Here is a 17500-nt window from a genome sequence, read left to right as displayed (position 1 = left end):
ACCCAAGAAGTGTGGTCTCTCAATCAGTTTATATGCGTGTGTTCAAGGGAGAATAAGAGACGGTCCTACACTCACATACAAACCATTTCATTCTCTTACAAAATTCTGTATGTTTCTCTCCTTATAACTGATTATCTAATTGGACTAGCCTTTTGGGCCATTCTAATTGGACTTTAGTATGTGGCTTTGAGTGGGACCAAAAGGGAACAAATAAGACTCTAGCTCCAATGGGCCTTGGGCTTTTCTATCAATTCTTGACAAGTCCAAAGTTACCATTAATTATATTTAATACCACTATATAAATATAATTGCACGCTAGGCCTTATTTATTATTCATTTGATAGTTGTTAGGAGAATAATAAATCTCACAGCAGTCCAGTTCAATATGTCTTAATTATTAAAACATATTAACTAAAAGTCTCCACTTCCATGATCAAGACAAATCATCTTAGTTGATATGTTATAGTCTTCGCAAATGAAATACCCAATTTCATCACCGACTACGAACTAAAATTCTGAGTTTACAAAGAACTTAGGATTTATATCATCTGTGACTAAATCGCATACTATGCATCTCATGGGCTATATGATAATGTCCAAATATTTATGTTACCATTATTTTAGATAATAATAAAACAACTTTATTAATTACAACATTAAGTCATACATAATGTCATACATAGCATCATACAATAGGATTTAAGGGCATTAATCCTAACAATCTCCCATTTGCCCTAAAGACTATTGTGCACTAATCTAACTCCCATTCCTTCCAAATGTGACTCAAAAGTCCTTTAGGGGAAGATTTTGGTAAAGGGATCTACTAGATTATTTGCACTATCAATCTTTGCTACTACTACATCTCCTTGAGAAACAATGTCTTGAATGATGTGGTACTTTCTTTCAATGCGCTTTCCTTTCTTGTGATTCCTTGGATCTTTGGATTATGAAACCGCTCCACTATTGTCGCAAAACAATGTGATAGGAACTTGCTCCATTCTCATAACACTAAGATCAGAAAGGAATTTCTTAAGCCAAACAGCGTCCTTTGCCGCCTAACAAGTAGTAACATATTCAGCCTCTATGGTGGAGTCAACAATACAAGATTTCTTAACACTCCTCCAACTTATGGCTCCACCTTCCAAGGTGAATACACAACTTGAAGTGGACTTTCTGAAATCAAGATCTGATTGAAAATCTGAATCTGTGTAGCCAATAGGTATCAAATCCTCACACCGGTAAACAAGCATATAATTTCTCGTTCTCCATAGATACTTAAGAATACGCTTTACAACTTGCCAATGTTTTGGTCCTGGATTTGATTGATATCGGCTAACTATGCCAACTAAATAACAAATATCTGGTCTAGTACAAAGCATGGCATACATGAGACTTCCCACTGCAGAAGCGTAGGGAATTTATCTCATCACATTTTCTTCCTCAAGGGTCTTAGGCCTTTGGTCATTAGACAGAGGAACTCTATGTCTGAAAGGAAGCAATCCTTTCTTAGAGTTTTGCATGCTAAACTATTCTAGAACCTTATCTGAAAGTTCAAAAACGTGTATAAACACCTTTGAACGTTTAGACCCCCAAAATACAACTTAACCAATTCAAGCAATATGTCAAACAACTAGTGTGCGGAAACTTAACATATGCTATAATATGAAATTGGTTAAAAACTATCTAAGCCAAAACAAAATAAAATCCACAGCAGATAATATAAAGGCAAAGATAGAGAGGAAGGAAGATGCAAACACAAAGACAACACGCGATGTGTTATCGAAGAGGAAACCGAAGCCCTCGGCGTAAAACCTCTCCGCCGCCCTCCAAGCGATAACCAATCCACTAGAAAATACAGTTGGGATACATGGACAGCAATAGACCCTCCAAGCCTAATCTACCCAGTGCACCTAAGCCCTCCAAGCTTCTTGCTCCAACGAGGTTGCGCCGAACCTTTTTCTTTTCTAGCTTCCCGGATTCCGCTACTAGACCGTAGCATCAACCAATGAAGATTGGTTCCTTCCTAACTACTTCCCAGAAATCCAAACAACTGTCTCACAGTGATGATGATGGTGAGAACCAGGTTTGGTATAATGCCTCTCAAGGATTTGACAATGGAGAGGAAGAGAGTTGAGGAATTTGAAGAGACTCTAAGGTATAGATTGTGGGTGAATCAATCTTGTTTTTCTTTAGGGTTTCTCTCTCAAAATTCTCTCAGGGAGCTCTCTCACAATCGTGGGTAAAAGGGGTATTTATACTGGAGTGGGAGAGGAATGTGAAACGTCAGGTTTTACAAAACAGGGGTGGCTCGCGACTTGATCTCGCGGCTTGACTAAGTCACGAGATCCAGTCGCGAGATAACCGTATGGCCAGTTGTCCTGTTTTGTCCTGTAGTGCTCCAGCTTGCATGACTGTTCACCTTCCAACATGCTTGGCACGTGTGCTGCTTCTGGCGGCTTGCAGCCGCGAGTCACCCGCGAGTCCCAGCCGCGAGTCTCTGTTTTCTTGCACACTCTTAAGCAATCTTCACTCTCTCTCACTCACTTCCCTTACATCAAACCCACCTAAATACAGGGTTACTAAATGCTGAATTACAAGAAAATTTGTCACGGAATAAAGCCAATTAGATGGTTGAATAAATTCAACCTTACAATCTCCCTCTTTGGCTATTCCGTGACAAAACCCTAAAACAGACTCTAGACTTAACATGTGAGTTGGGAACAGTTGAACAAAACTCACTCACACCTAACTCTAGAAGCTGTGAAGCACTTGAATCATATGAACATAACACTCCTGAAACACAACAATACACCATGATCATTGTAAGCAGAAAATCATAAAATGCATATGAAACAGGCAATATGTGATCAAGCAAAGATGGAGTTAAGAAACAAACAATGGCTTGATCAACCAAGTGAACACCACAAGGTAGTGATCACAGTGCTCATTCACACTTGGAATGAACACAAGGACATACAAGTTAACAAGCACAAGGCAAGACACTTGTATGTTCAACACTCAACCAATGCATAATACACAAGGTATATGCATCTAGGAACAATCCTACAAGGGCACAAGAGTGACAGTACATAAACCAAAATGCAGGACATTTAGATTAAAGTACTGATTTCAACATAGCATAAAGGCTGCAATAAACAAGGTACAAACCATAAAGCCTACAAACTATGCATAAAACATTAACCCTAAAAGCTTACAAAAGCACATGGGTACAAAACACAAAAACATCCTGAATAACAGTTTACAAAACACAATATATCAACTTAAAGTGAAAACTTAAACTGAAGAAGAATGTAAAGACACTCCCCCTTAGGTAATATCCTCCCCCTCTGATCATGCCTATCACTCCCCCATTTTGTCAGGAATGGCCAAAGGATCACTGTTCAGGCTGAGTGGTGAAGCTATCAAGTTTTGCAGACAAAACATCAATCTGGTCCTGCATGGCTCTCATCCTCTCAGAGTGCTCAGTCTGGACTTCTCTGATCCCATCAAGTCGTTCCAGAATGATTTGGAAAGCATCTGGAGGTGTATCTGAAGAAGTTGATGCTCTAGGTCTTTTGCCACTCCTCCTGGGTGTTGAGGTTGATGCATGCCCTGCTGCCTCTGCTTCAGTCTCCATTGGGACACCCTCTCCTTCATCACCTTCATCTTCTTCTCCTGGAAGCCTAACACTTATTCTTTTGCAGGTAAGCTTGTTAATTGCAGAAGGTGTGGACATGGGACTGATGTCTTGAGGGATTGGAACACCCTTCCTTCTAAAAATCCTCATTAGCAAACTGGGAAAGATCAATTTTGGCCTAGAGGTTGTTCTTGTCTCATCCACAATGGTATCATATATGTGGGAACTTATGTCAATGAAATTCTTTTCTTTGAGATCCATCAGAAAAATTGCTCTAGCATAGTTGATTGTAGTCAACTTCTTTATGGGATAGAGGTTAAACATCATGATTATTGTTAGACACCTCATGTCCACTGGAAAGGCAGTGGTATTCAAACATTTCCCTTCCCTCTGCCCACCTATCCTTTGTTGAACTGTTTCAATAGAAACACTCCTATCCTTGTAATTGATAAATTCCTCATCTTCTAATCCTTCAAGCCCTAGTACATCATCTATGACATGTGCATCCAAAATGAATTCTTTACCTCTAACCCAGCAACTTAACTCATTCTCCTTTATCACAGCATTTGAGTAAAATTCCCTAATTAGGGATTCACACACTACAGGGAAATCACTCAGAAGCTTTTCCCATCCTCTTCCTTCAAAACAGCTGGGGATAAAGGTTTGTCTTAAGTCCGCCAAATCTACAAATCTTTCTTGAATAATTCCTGCTTTCAAGAAGTTATCCTTGTATCTCTCAAAGTGATGAACTGACCCAAACAGTTTAGAATCCATTTTCAATCTTTTGTCAGCCTTCTTTGCAGGAGTTTTCTTCTTCGGAGGTGAGGGAGCCATCTGTGAACAATCAGAAGAGGCCACAACAGCATAGAACAATATATGTGCAGAACTAGTCAGTACCATGTAATTAACAAAGAGATTTCATCCATACAAATGAACTTTGAACATTTAAACATAAGCTACTTAGATCAATCACATGGATAAACAAGCCTAAGATAGGAAACACATATAAAATCATCAGATATAGAAACTATCCTAAAGACAGATATATGACAATGAGACAGATAATGGAAAATGATATGGCTCATAAACAGCATTGTGAAACTAACAGATGCACCCAATGGATTTACACAATAGAGCATGCACATTCAGCATAGTAAAACTCACAACCTCAAACGGAACAATTTGAAATAGCTCAACAGCTCAAGTTCAAATAATTAAAAGAAACACTTAGTAAAGCACAGGATGAAGAGCAAAAAGGAAACAACTAAGACCAAATCAATTTCTAGCAACAGTATCCGCAGGCTAAGTATGAACAAAGAGCAATATCCGAAACACAAACCCATCTCTAAAACATAAACAGATGCGAAAAATCAAAGGGAAAAACACAAAATCAAGTAGAAATGAGTTCAAAACTGAAAACCCATACCTGAGACTTGAAGAATTTGAGCAGAAAATATGCAACAATGGAGATTGGAGATGGGAGTATGGAGTGTTTGGGAGGGAGATAGTTTAGAGAGAAGATGAATAGTCACAAATGTTCGAGGGAAAACTGAAAAAGATTTAAAAACTGCTCCTATTTCAGCCAAACACGCGTTTTTCGCGACTTGATTAAGTCGCCACACAGTCGCCAGTTCAAGCCGCCAAGACACTCAAAGACAAGAATTTAAAAAATTTTTCTAAGTGTTTTTCGCGACTGGAAGGTCTACCCACGAGTGAGTCGCGAGCTGAGCCTCGAAAATCTCTGAGTAACCCTCGCGACTAGACCTTCCACTCGCGAACAAGTCGCCAAAAATGACCTGCGAAGATGCAACTGAGGCACGCGACTTGACATACCCGCGACGGAGCCGCCAAAACAGGGCAAAACTGGTTTTTTGAAATTTTCAGATTTTTCAAACAAAATACTTTCCAAAAACACCTAAAACACTCAAAAATCTTTTTGTGCTTGAATTAACAAAGATTGAGCATGTGAAAACATATTTCATCAAGTACAATCACACAAATGAATATGGCATTTATAGAATATTAACTTGTGTGTTGTGTGTGGATATCAACAATGAGATAGTCCTTAGTCTAATGTGAAGCTTCAATGATCAATTCAACCAAGACATACACAATTAGCACTAGATCATGTGACCCATCTCAATTATAGAAATATGTATATATGACCTCCCACAAAACTTGATAACATAATTTGGAGCTTTACATTTGACTCCACTTTCAATCATAACATTTGATCTTTTTGATCTTTTGAGTCAATCACCTCTCATTGTGAGAGTGATATTTGACATTTCACATTAATGAACAAGCCTTTGGCTTTTTGAATAAACATTTTCTTTAATATAAAGTCGCTTACCCTTTTTCCTAGTCGAATACTAGAATGTGCGACAGGCTTTTGTAGCTCAATATCTCTTTTCATTTGGAGATTTACATTTGGTGAGCTCTTTTTAGCAAACCAAAAATAAAAAGTGGGAAGATATATAGACACAAGTCTATGCATGTCTCAAGATCAACATAACCATTCACTAATCATTCATGACAAGTTTGAAGATCTATTTACAACAATCACATAGATTTCAAGATTTTTCCCACAGTGATATGAGTGCAAGAAAACAAGCAATGCTCGAAAATGCACAAAGCCATTAGCACAAAGGTACAAGACAAAACAAGTTTTGAGACAAAAACTCAACAAAGTCAATCAAGCTTTTTGATTTTCTAATTTTTATGTGATTTTTGGATTTTTGACACAAGAAACAAAAAGATTGATAAGACAAAATTAAAAATATGCACAAGTAGACAAACAAACAATCAACAGCAAAAACAGCAAGCAAAACAAACAAACATTGTCACAAAGCATAGGAAGTATTAATGCATGGACATGTTGTAATGCTTATGCATGAGTACCCTTTTTCACCCACATGTCACTTGCGTTTGGGGTGATTTCCTTATAGGATTGGGTACGGGAGTTAGGGCTTTCAAACTTTCGTGAGAAGCTTTCCAAGCAGTTGGTGAATGCACCAATCATCTTCATCACGTTCATCATTCCGGGATCACCATTCTGATCTCTAGATTGATCACCTGCCCAAATTCTTCTATCATTTCTAGGTCCTCCTGACCTTTGAGGAGTTGCACTATTCTTTGCTCTCAGGTTTTGGCAATTTGGTCGAGTATGCCCTTGAAGTCCGCAGTAATGACACACATAAGTTGCTCTAGGACCTCTTTGTGGTCGTGGGCGTGACTTGGCACAAGATTCAGACTTGCCCACAGATTGATTACGGGGATTCAGCATCCGTTGGTTCACCACATTCTTCTTCTCCTCCACCTCGAGCTTCTCACCAGTAAGGTCAGCTATAACTGGATCTTTGGCCTTTACAAACTTCACTTCTTTAGTGACATTTCCAGATGAACTACTTCCTCCGGTATATCCCAATCCGGATTTGTCTGAAAAGCTCTTTTGAGATGAGATAACATCATCTAGCTTCTTGGTGGTGACCCTCTCTATTTTAGCATTTGCTTGCACAACCTCATTCTCAAGAAATCTCATTTTTGTGTAAGTTTCGGACAACTCACCATTCAGTATTTCTATCTCACATTTGGCCTCCCTATATCGGATTAGGAGACTTTTGTAGTCCTCCTCAACCTTCTTCATTTTTCTCACAGCAGCCTTGGCCACCCTTGTGTACTCACCCGACTTCTCCAAGAGTGAGTTATAATTCTCTTGAAGATTTGCTGTGCTTTCATCTTCTTCAGCATCTGATTCTTCAACAATTCCTAGTGATTCATCATCACTATGTTCTCCAAGGTCTCGTACAAGCAGATTCAACTCATCTGAAGACTCAACATGAGCAATAGTCATAAAAGCCAAATAGTTCCCCTCTCCATCACAGCTCTCTTCAGATTCTGAGTCAGACGAATCCGAGTCACTCAAAGTCGTGGCATACACTTTACCTTTCGATTTCAAATAATTCGGACATTCCTTCTTAAAGTGTCCATGCCCGTTACATTCGAAACAAGTGACACCTTGTGTGGGTTGGGATTCTTTTCCATCTTTCTTTTTTAATTCCCTTTTCTCCCTTCCAGAACTTTGGAATTTTCTTTTATCATCAAATTTGCCATTATTTTTGAATTTCAAGAACTTTCTGAAATTTTTGACAAGATATGCAACATCTTTGTCAACTACATCTTCTCCCGATGAGTCTTGATCTTCCACCTTCTCATTAATGGTCTTAAGAGCAAGAGATTTACTCTTCCGTTGATTGGGCAGCGACATCTCATAGGTCTGCAGAGAACCAACCAGCTCCTGTACTTTGATGTCATCAAGGTCCTTGCTCTCTTCAATCGCTGTCACTTTAGCACGAAAACTTTCCGGCAATGATCGAAGGATCTTCCTTAGAATCTTTGAATCCTCCGTTTTCTCCCCTAAGTTGAACTTGCTGACAACCACCTCATTTAGCTTCCCATAGAAAGAGTCAAAAGACTCATCCTCACTCATTTTGAGCTCCTCAAACCGAGTGGTCAACATTTGTAACTTGGTGTCTTTCACTTTCTTCGTGCCTTCATAGGTGGTTTCCAAAATCTCCCATGCTTCTTTGGCAATGGTAATGTGAGAAATCCTGTGAAATTCATCTGGAGACACACCACAGAAAATAGCATTGAGTGCTTTCCTATTAGCATTAGATGCAGCAAGAGCTGCCTTATCCCAAGTGGATTTGGCTGCCTCAGGTCTGGTCCAACCAATCTCAACAGCATCCCAAACAGATTCATCAATAGAACATAGAAAAGCTCTCATGCGAACCTTCTAAAAAGCATAATTACTACCATCAAAATAAGGAGGTGCATTTAGGGATTGAGACCGATCCATCTCAAAAGGGAGTCAAGGATCACCCAATGGTAATGAAACCAATAGCAGTGTACCCGCTCTAATACCAATTGAAAGTTCAAAAACGTGTATAAACACCTTTGAACGTTTAGACCCCCAAAATACAACTTAATCAATTCAAGCAATATGTCAAACAACTAGTGTGCGGAAACTTAACATATGCTATAATATGAAATTGGTTAAAAACTATCTAAGCCAAAACAAAATAAAATCCACAGCAGATAATATAAAGGCAAAGATAGAGAGGAAGGAAGATGCAAACACAAAGACAACACGCGATGTGTTATCGAAGAGGAAATCGAAGCTCTCGGCGTAAAACCTCTCCGCCGCCCTCCAAGCGATAAACAATCCACTAGAAAATACAGTTGGGATACATGGACAGCAATAGACCCTCCAAGCCTAATCTACCCAGTGCACCTAAGCCCTCCAAGCTTCTTACTCCAACGAGGTTGCGCCGAACCTTTTTCTTTTCTAGCTTCCCGGATTTCGCTACTAGACCGTAGCATCAACCAATGAAGATTGGTTCCTTCCTAACTACTTCCCAGAAATCCAAACAACTGTCTCACAGTGATGATGATGGTGAGAACCAGGTTTGGTATAATGCCTCTCAAGGATTTGACAATGGAGAGGAAGAAAGTTGAGGAATTTGAAGAGACTCTAAGGTATAGATTGTGGGTGAATCAATCTTGTTTTTCTTTAGGGTTTTTCTCTCAAAATTCTCTCAGGGAGCTCTCTCACAATCGTGGGTAAAAGGGGTATTTATACTGGAGTGGGAGAGGAATGTGAAACGTCAGGTTTTACAAAACAAGGGTGGCTCGTGGCTTGACCTCGTGGCTTGACTAAGTCGCGAGATAACCGTATGGCCAGTTGTCCTGTTTTGTCCTGTAGTGCTCTAGCTTGCATGACTGTTCACCTTCCAGCATGCTTGGCACGTGTGCTGCTTCTGGCGGCTTGCAGCCGCGAGTCACCCGCGAGTCCCAGCCGCGAGTCTCTGTTTTCTTGCACACTCTTGAGTAATCTTCACTCTCTCTCACTCACTACCCTTACATCAAACCCACCTAAATACAGGGTTACTAAATGCTGAATTACAAGAAAATTTGGCACGGAATAAAGCCAATTAGATGGTTGAATAAATTCAACCTTATATTATCTATATATCCAACTTGTGACAAGCCTAATATCTTATTCTTGCGATCTCACCAAAGCTTGATCCCTAGAATAAAGTTAGCTTCACCCAAGTCCTTCATATCAAATTGGCTTGACAACCAAACTTTTACTGATGACATTACCCCTACATCATTTCTAACGAGTAGAATATCATCAACATAAAGCACTAGGAACATTACTACTTTATCTCGATGTCTTTTGTACACACATGGTTCATCAAGATTTTGTTCAAAACCAAATGAATTGATTGCTTGATCAAATCTGATGTTCCATAACCTAGATGCTTGCTTAAGTCTATAAATCGATCTTTTCAACTTGCATACCATATGCTCTTGGTTCTTTGCTATGAAACCTTCTGGTTGTATCATGTAGATTTCTTCTTCAAGATTGCCATTAAGAAATGCAGTCTTGACATCCATTTGTCAAATTTCATAATCATAATGAGTAGCAATGGATAAGAAAATTCTAATAGATTTAAGCATCGCTACTGGAGAAAAAGTTTCATCATAGCCAATACCTTCTTTTTGTGTATGCCCTTTTGCCACAAGTCTTACTTTAAAGGTTTCAACCTTTCCATCTATCCCTCTCTTCCTCTTGTAAACTCATTTGCAACCAACAGGTTTAATGCCGTTAGGCGCCTTTACAAGATTCCATACTTGATTGGAATACATAGAATCCAATTCAGATTTCATAGCTTGGACCCAATGATGAGCAACTATATCATTCATCACCTCTTCATTAGTGTAAGGATCAGATTTAGCCTCTTCTGAGATAGCTTCATAAGTTTCTCCTAGACTTATAAATCTTATAGGTGGCCTAACAATCCTCCCACTATGACGAGGCTCCTATGTACTAGTCATCTCATGAGTAATATCTTATGGTGTATCCAATACAACCACATCATCCCTAGTTTCTTCCATTGATTGTTCAATTACAAGTTCATTCATTTCAGCCAAAACAACTCTACTTCTAGGAGTAAAATTATTCATATAGTCATTTTCCAAAAATTTAGCATTTGTACTAACAAAAACTTTGTTATCATTACGATTTTAGAATAAATAACCCTTAGTTTCTTTTGGATAACCCACAAGCAAACATACTTTTGATTTTGGTTCCAATTTTTTAGGCCTCCTTTTAGCACGTGTGCTGGACAACCCCAAATGTGGAGGTATCTCATACTAGGCTTACGCCCACTCCACAATTCCATGGGTGTTTTGGAAACAGATTTTGATGAAACTAAATTTAAAAAATGTATTGCTGTATTTAAGGCATACCCCCTATAGTGGGTTCTTTTTACGTTTCTTTTTCTAAGAAGGAATTCGAGCCTGGCACTCCGCAGAATGGGCTTCAAAGTACCATTTTGCCGCTGCCAGTTTGTGCGCAAACATTAAGTCCAAGTCTAAGGGAAGACGCTGCAAAGTGGGCTTATCCTCTGTTTCTGCCACAGAAGGAACTTTTCTCCAGTTTCGGCCGCAAACTGACTTTTCTACTATGCGATAAAACTTCCTGTTGTGCAATAAAATCGTCTGCTGTGCAGTAAAGCTTTCTGCGGTGCAGTAAAGCTTTCTGCTATGCATTAAAGCCTTCTATTATGCAGTAAAGCTGTTTGCTGTGCATTAAAGCCTTCTGCCGTGCAGTAAAGCCTTTTGCAATGTGAATGACTACTCTTCATTTTTTACTGCAGAAATACTTTTCTACTTCCTGCATATAAACTAATCTAAAACTCAAACAAAATACCAATCAAGCAAATGTTAGCTTACATGGGTTAGCATATTCTCAAATATATACATACACATATTGGTAAATATACTTATATGTATTCACCTATACATCTATAAAATATATATTTTGCAGAAAATGAAAAACAAGATATATGTATATATATACTTATGGCAGGATAATGATTAGTTTGTGTCAAAAGTAAAACACGTAATAACAAATAAAGAAAAAACCTTCAACAGAAAAGGTTTAGCTAGTATAATAGCTAATACGGTAAATATAATGAAAATGTGCTAAAGCAGAATAACTAGTACAACAAGTAAAGATACCACAACAGGACAACTAATGTAGCAAATGTGATAAAAATGTGCTACGACGGAATGACTAAATACAGTAGATATAATTTATAATGAGATAAATCAAATATATTTGCAATCGAAATCAAATATTGAATCTTCCCATAGAGTAAGTAAATCAAGAAAGAACCCAAACTCCAACTTGAACAACCTTGTCATAGGTTTCTACCATTAAAGTTGTGCATTTTGGAGAATAGGCCTAAATGGCTACTAGCTATTACTTTTGGAGACTTCAAAGAGTGGGTTTGCTAAGAGGGAGGGAAAAGATGGTCTATTGATGCATGCCCCTAATTTTGCCGTATTTTCTCTCTTCTTTTTACCACTTTCTTTCTTTCACTCCGTTCCTTTTTTACTTTTAGTTTCTTACTACTCTCTTGCCGTGGGTTGTCCCCCATTTGGCCTTTTCTTTTCTTGCATCCTTTTCTCTAGGTGACTCTCTCTTTCTAAGTGCCTCCCTTAGGTGCCTCCCCCTCATCCGGTCCTCCCTCTTCTGCCACGGTTACCTATTCCTTTTATAGCGAACTGATTCAATGAGATTTCTCCCTTTTACCCCTAGGGCTTCACCAACTGTTTTTGGTTTGTTGTGGGCGTCCCTTCAAGACTACCCACCAACACATTGGTTGCCTCGACCACTACCATTACTCAGAATACATCAGCTGCACCATTATTCATTGCACGACAAAATTTCATTTTGTTTGTTCCTACTGTATACCTCTACCCCTAGGTTCAAATGGATAAAGATTGGGCTACCTCACTACCTAGCTCTATGGCATGCATCAGATGGTCCCAACCATCTATTACTTCTTTTGGGTAAGATATCATCCCAGCAAGGTATATTCCCAAAAGAAGTCATGGCAGGAAACCAAATATAGACCCATTTTTCCGCCCACCACCAAACCACACCCTCTGAATCCCCTTGACCGTGGGCCCACCTCCCTTATATTGGCTGGGTACAGGTTAGTGGTGCTCCGGCCCTTCTGTGCTTGCTTTACTATCTTTTGCTTTTGTCTTCTTTCGTTCCCACACCGTTTTGCCATAACAGATTAGTTCTGTTTCGTTCTGCTGTGTGTTTTTGTCTTATTTCTTCACGCGTTTCCTGTTGTGTTTGTCATTTCCTTCGGTTTAGCTTTCTTTCCTTCATATGATTCCTGCTGCTGATACTTCCTGCTGTTCCTCGTTTCTTTTCATTGTACTTTTTCATATAGTTTTCACACCTATCCTTTTATACAAAAGGATTTGGGCCTTTATGAGCCAAATAATGTTGACTAGATCAAAAGGGTCCTAGGCCCAATTTGTCTTGATTTGCCAAAGTCATTTTGCCGAAGAACTGTATTCTACGGCAGATCTGTATTTTGTTGCAGATTTGTAATTTGCTGCAGATCTTTGTTTTGCTGTAGATCGCTTTCCCTTGTACTTCTTTCTCTGGACCTTTCTTGCTCTTCGGTCTTCTTGGTGGGTCTTTGGGCCTTGATTTTTATTGGGCTTTCTTCCTCATGGGCTTTTGGATATGGATTCGCAAAAATGGGCATCAACACCCCCAAAAATAAATTGGTAAAGTTGAGTAACTTATCATGGACCTAACAATTTCTAAAAGAGTCTTATTCCTTCTTTCTACTACACCATTTTGTTGGGGAGTTCCAGGTGCAGTCAATTGGGATACAATCCCATTTTGAGTTAAGTAATCCTTGAAATCCCTAAGAAGGTATTCACAACCACAATCAGATCGAATGGCCTTTATGCATTTACCCAATTGATTCTAAATTTCAGCCCTAAACTCTTTGAATTTTTCTAATGCTTCAGACTTCTGTTTCGATAGATTCACATAACCATATCTTGAGTAATCATCCGTAAAAGTGATGAAGTACTCATAACCTCCTTTTTCTTGGGTTGACATAGGACCACATACATCCGTATGAACTAATTCAAGCAACTCTTGGGCTCTTCTACCTTTTGCATCAAAAGGTCTTTTGGTCATTTTACCCTCCAAACAAGATTCACAAACTGGAAATCCTTCAAAGTCCAATGGCTCTAACCGTCCATCTTTGATCAATCTTTGAATTCTGTTTGCATTAATATGACCCAAACGCAAGTGCCAAAGATATGCATCATTAGTAGAAGGAAACTTTCTCTTTAATGATTTTACATGAGAGTCATTATCTAATTCAAAATTGTATAATTCATCTTATCAGAAGTTAAAATATAAAGACCATCCACAATATTGCCAGAACAGATAAACACTTTATTATCCTTCTTTATTACAACATTGTCTTTCAGGATAACACAATACCCATGTTTACCTAAATAAGTTGCAAAAATTAAATTTCTACGAACATTAGGTAAATATAAACAGGCTTCCAATATTAAAACTCTAGAATCAAAGCATAAATTAAACACTCCAACAGCTAAAACTGGAATCCTGCTCCCATCAGCGAAAGTAAGAAACAATTCCCCTTTATTCAGCTTTCTAGTCTCCTGGAACCCCTACAAAGAATTGCAGATATGATTAGTACAACCTAAATCCACACACAAGGAATCCGTGGGATTTCATAATAAACATAATTCAAGAAGGAACGAACTTTTCATACCCTTATTCTTGGCAGCTCTAAATATTGGACAATTCCTCTTCTAATGACCTTTCTCACCACAAGGGAAACACTTTCTTTGGTGTACTCCTTTTTCTTTCCCTTGTTGGCAACTCCTAAGGCAATTTGTTTACCATTTTACTTGGTGAAGTCCTTCTTCTTCTTCTTCTTCTTCTTCTTCTTACCCTTGCCTTTCGACTTAGGTTGAGAAGTAGAAACTTCAGCCATATTGGCATCAACACTAGATGTACCAAGAATGCCTTCCGCGGCCACCAATTCATTCATTAATTCAGACAATGCATAAATCTTTTTGTTCATATTATAATTAAGTCTAAATTCCTTGAATGATTCTGGTAGTAATTGGAGTATCATATCCACTTAGGATTCTCCATCAATATTGGCATCTAAAACTTCCAGTGTATTTAAATTAGAGATCATCCTAAGACAATGCTCCTTCACTGAAGTACCTTCAGCCATTTTGGTATTATAAATTTGCCTCATAGTTTCTTGCTTAGCAGAACAGCCTTGCTCACCAAACATCTCCTTCAGAATTAACATTATGTCTGAAGCTAGTCCTACATCCTACATTTGATGCTGTAGAACATTTAAGATAGATGCTAGGACATAGCACTTGGCCATCTCATTAAATTTCTGCCAATGATCATACCATTATTTTTCCTCAAGAGGAGCATCTAATCTAATGATGGAAAGTTAGGACAAGGTTGACTAAGCACTTACTTGTGCTCTTCAGCAATAAGAACAATCTCCAAATTTCTTTTCTAGTCAACATAGTTGGATCCAGTCAGTTTGTTTTGATTAAGAATAGCAACAAGTGGGCTAAATGATGCTATGATTAAATCTAAAAATAATAAACATGAATATAATAAGTAAACTGGATATTATCAATCTAACACACACACACACACACATATATATATATATATATATAGTATGGGACCTTAATAAAACCATAATATAAAATATGCAACGACAACCCAATCCCATATTTAAAATTCCTTGGTAGCAAGTAAATTATAAACACTATAACTGATTGAAAACTATTCTCATTATTAGTGCTATCATGATAACTCTTATCAAATACTAATAATATGTCATATTTCCTTTAGCCTCTAGGTAATAATGACATAGCTCCGTAGGGAGGTTAACATTAAACTTAGTGTAGTGTATACCATTGCCTAAAATCTATGTGAGTTATTAAGTAACTCCACGGTAGCGTTGTCGTTCTTAATGTAAAAACACATATCATCCATCATTAAGAAATTTAATCTATAGTACCATGAATTAAACACCCTCCGTTGGGAGCAAGGCATATACGCCAAGGCGAGGTGCTTAATCACACTACTATAAACCAACAATGGAGGCCGTGAGATCCAACCCTTGTATCTCTCTCCCACTAGATATTTTAAAAGAGAGGTTTTTAATTAAAAAACATGTGTAATCTCATCACACATAGCCTTGCACTTTATCTATGTGAAAACACTCAAAAAAATTCAAAATTCACAGCTTTCGATCGATCGAATGTATTTCTCAATTGGTCGAAAAAAATTAAAAAATTCATACCAAACTTTCTGCCTAGCTCGATTGGTACTCCATCGCTCCTCGATCGATCGAAAAAGAACATTCGATCAATCGACTAGCAATCGAATTAGACAGAAGGTTCCTGTTTCACTCAATCAATTGAAAGTAATTTTCGATCGATCGAAACACATGAAACTTGAATTTTCCAGAATTTTTCTGAAGTAGTTTTCAACGGTTTTTCATAAACAAACAACCATCATATGAACATAATGGATTGAGTTTGAGATCAAAACTGAATTCCATTGATGCTATAGCCTTAAAGTTCAATTTAACATACTAAATATCAAATTTAAACAACATCATAACTTCAATATCAGTTTTTATTAATCAGTAATTTCAACAACCATGCAGAAATTTGATTGTAGAATCCTCAACATCATGAAATTACTATCTCGAATTCCAAAACTCACAAAACATGTTATATAGATTCGAAATTGAAGACCTCACTGATACCAATTGTTGGAAAAATACATGTTTGTATCGTATACAAGACATACGCAGCGGAAAATTAACGAATCTACTTCATTTGCAATTGATAACATGTACTATGTAAATTTCAAAATATAAGAACAAAAGAGTGTACTTTAGTGCAGTGAATTTCAAAACCAAAGATTAGAAGTACTTGGGAACACTTTTAATCTTCACTCCAATTCCACTCGTACCCAAGGAGTGTGGTCTCTCAATCAGTTTATATGCGTGCGTTCAAGGGAGAGTAAGATAGTGTCCTACACTCACATACAAACCATTTAATTCTCTTACAAAATTTTGTATGTTTCTCTCCTTATAACTAATTATCTAATTGGGCTAGCCTTTTGTGTCATTGTAATTAGGCTTTGGTATGTGGCTTGGAGTGGGATCAAAAGGGAACAAATAAGACTCTAGCTCTAATGGGCCTTGAGCTTTTCTATTAACTCTTGACAAGTCCAAAGTTACCATTAATTATCATTAATACCACTATATAAATATAATTGCACGCTAGGCCTTATTAATAAATTATATCCCAAAACTTTATTATACATGCAACCCCTTCATAAAATATTCGTAGTAATACAAAGTCATGAATGTAGACTGCCACTTTGAAGATTACTACATCTTAATCTTTGAGTACTCAATTTAATCCATTACACTTATCTCAAGGGAATATTTTAAATCTCCGTTAAGAGATTATGAATTCCATCTATAGAATATATGTTCCATCAACACTAAATGTGGCTGCCCAACATTCTGAAGTTTTGATCGTGACTTTAGATCTCACTCCTAATATATTGAAGCAACCTACACTTCATGATCAGGTCTATTATTCTCTCAAGATTAAGAGTTCATGTAAATAGAAGTCGTGAGATTTATTATTCATTTGACAATTGTTAGGAGAATAATAAATCTCACAACAGTCCAGTTCAATATGTCTTAACTCTTAAAACATATCAACATATTAACTAGAAGTCTCCACTTCCATGATCAAGAGAAATCATCTTAGTTGATATGTTATAGTCTTCGCAGATAAAATGCCCAATATCATCACCGACTACGAACTAAAATTCTGAGTTTACAAAGAACTTGTAAT

General features: G+C 37.7%; 1 protein-coding gene across 1 annotated transcript; it reads right to left on the bottom strand.

Annotated features, from left to right (window-relative positions):
* Positions 1-13511: 13511 nt before the first annotated feature.
* On the bottom strand, positions 13512-14895 carry LOC115966264. The gene is made up of 3 exons (XM_031085522.1): positions 14805-14895; positions 14480-14687; positions 13512-13815 (listed from the first exon to the last, which is right to left on the bottom strand). Exons 1-3 carry the CDS (start codon positions 14893-14895, stop codon positions 13512-13514), a joined length of 603 nt encoding a protein of 200 aa, XP_030941382.1.
* Positions 14896-17500: the final 2605 nt, after the last annotated feature.

Source organism: Quercus lobata, chromosome 2 (genome assembly GCF_001633185.2).
Source record: "Quercus lobata isolate SW786 chromosome 2, ValleyOak3.0 Primary Assembly, whole genome shotgun sequence".
NCBI classification, from domain to species: domain Eukaryota; kingdom Viridiplantae; phylum Streptophyta; class Magnoliopsida; order Fagales; family Fagaceae; genus Quercus; species Quercus lobata.
This window is presented reverse-complemented; position numbering and strand designations above follow the sequence as displayed.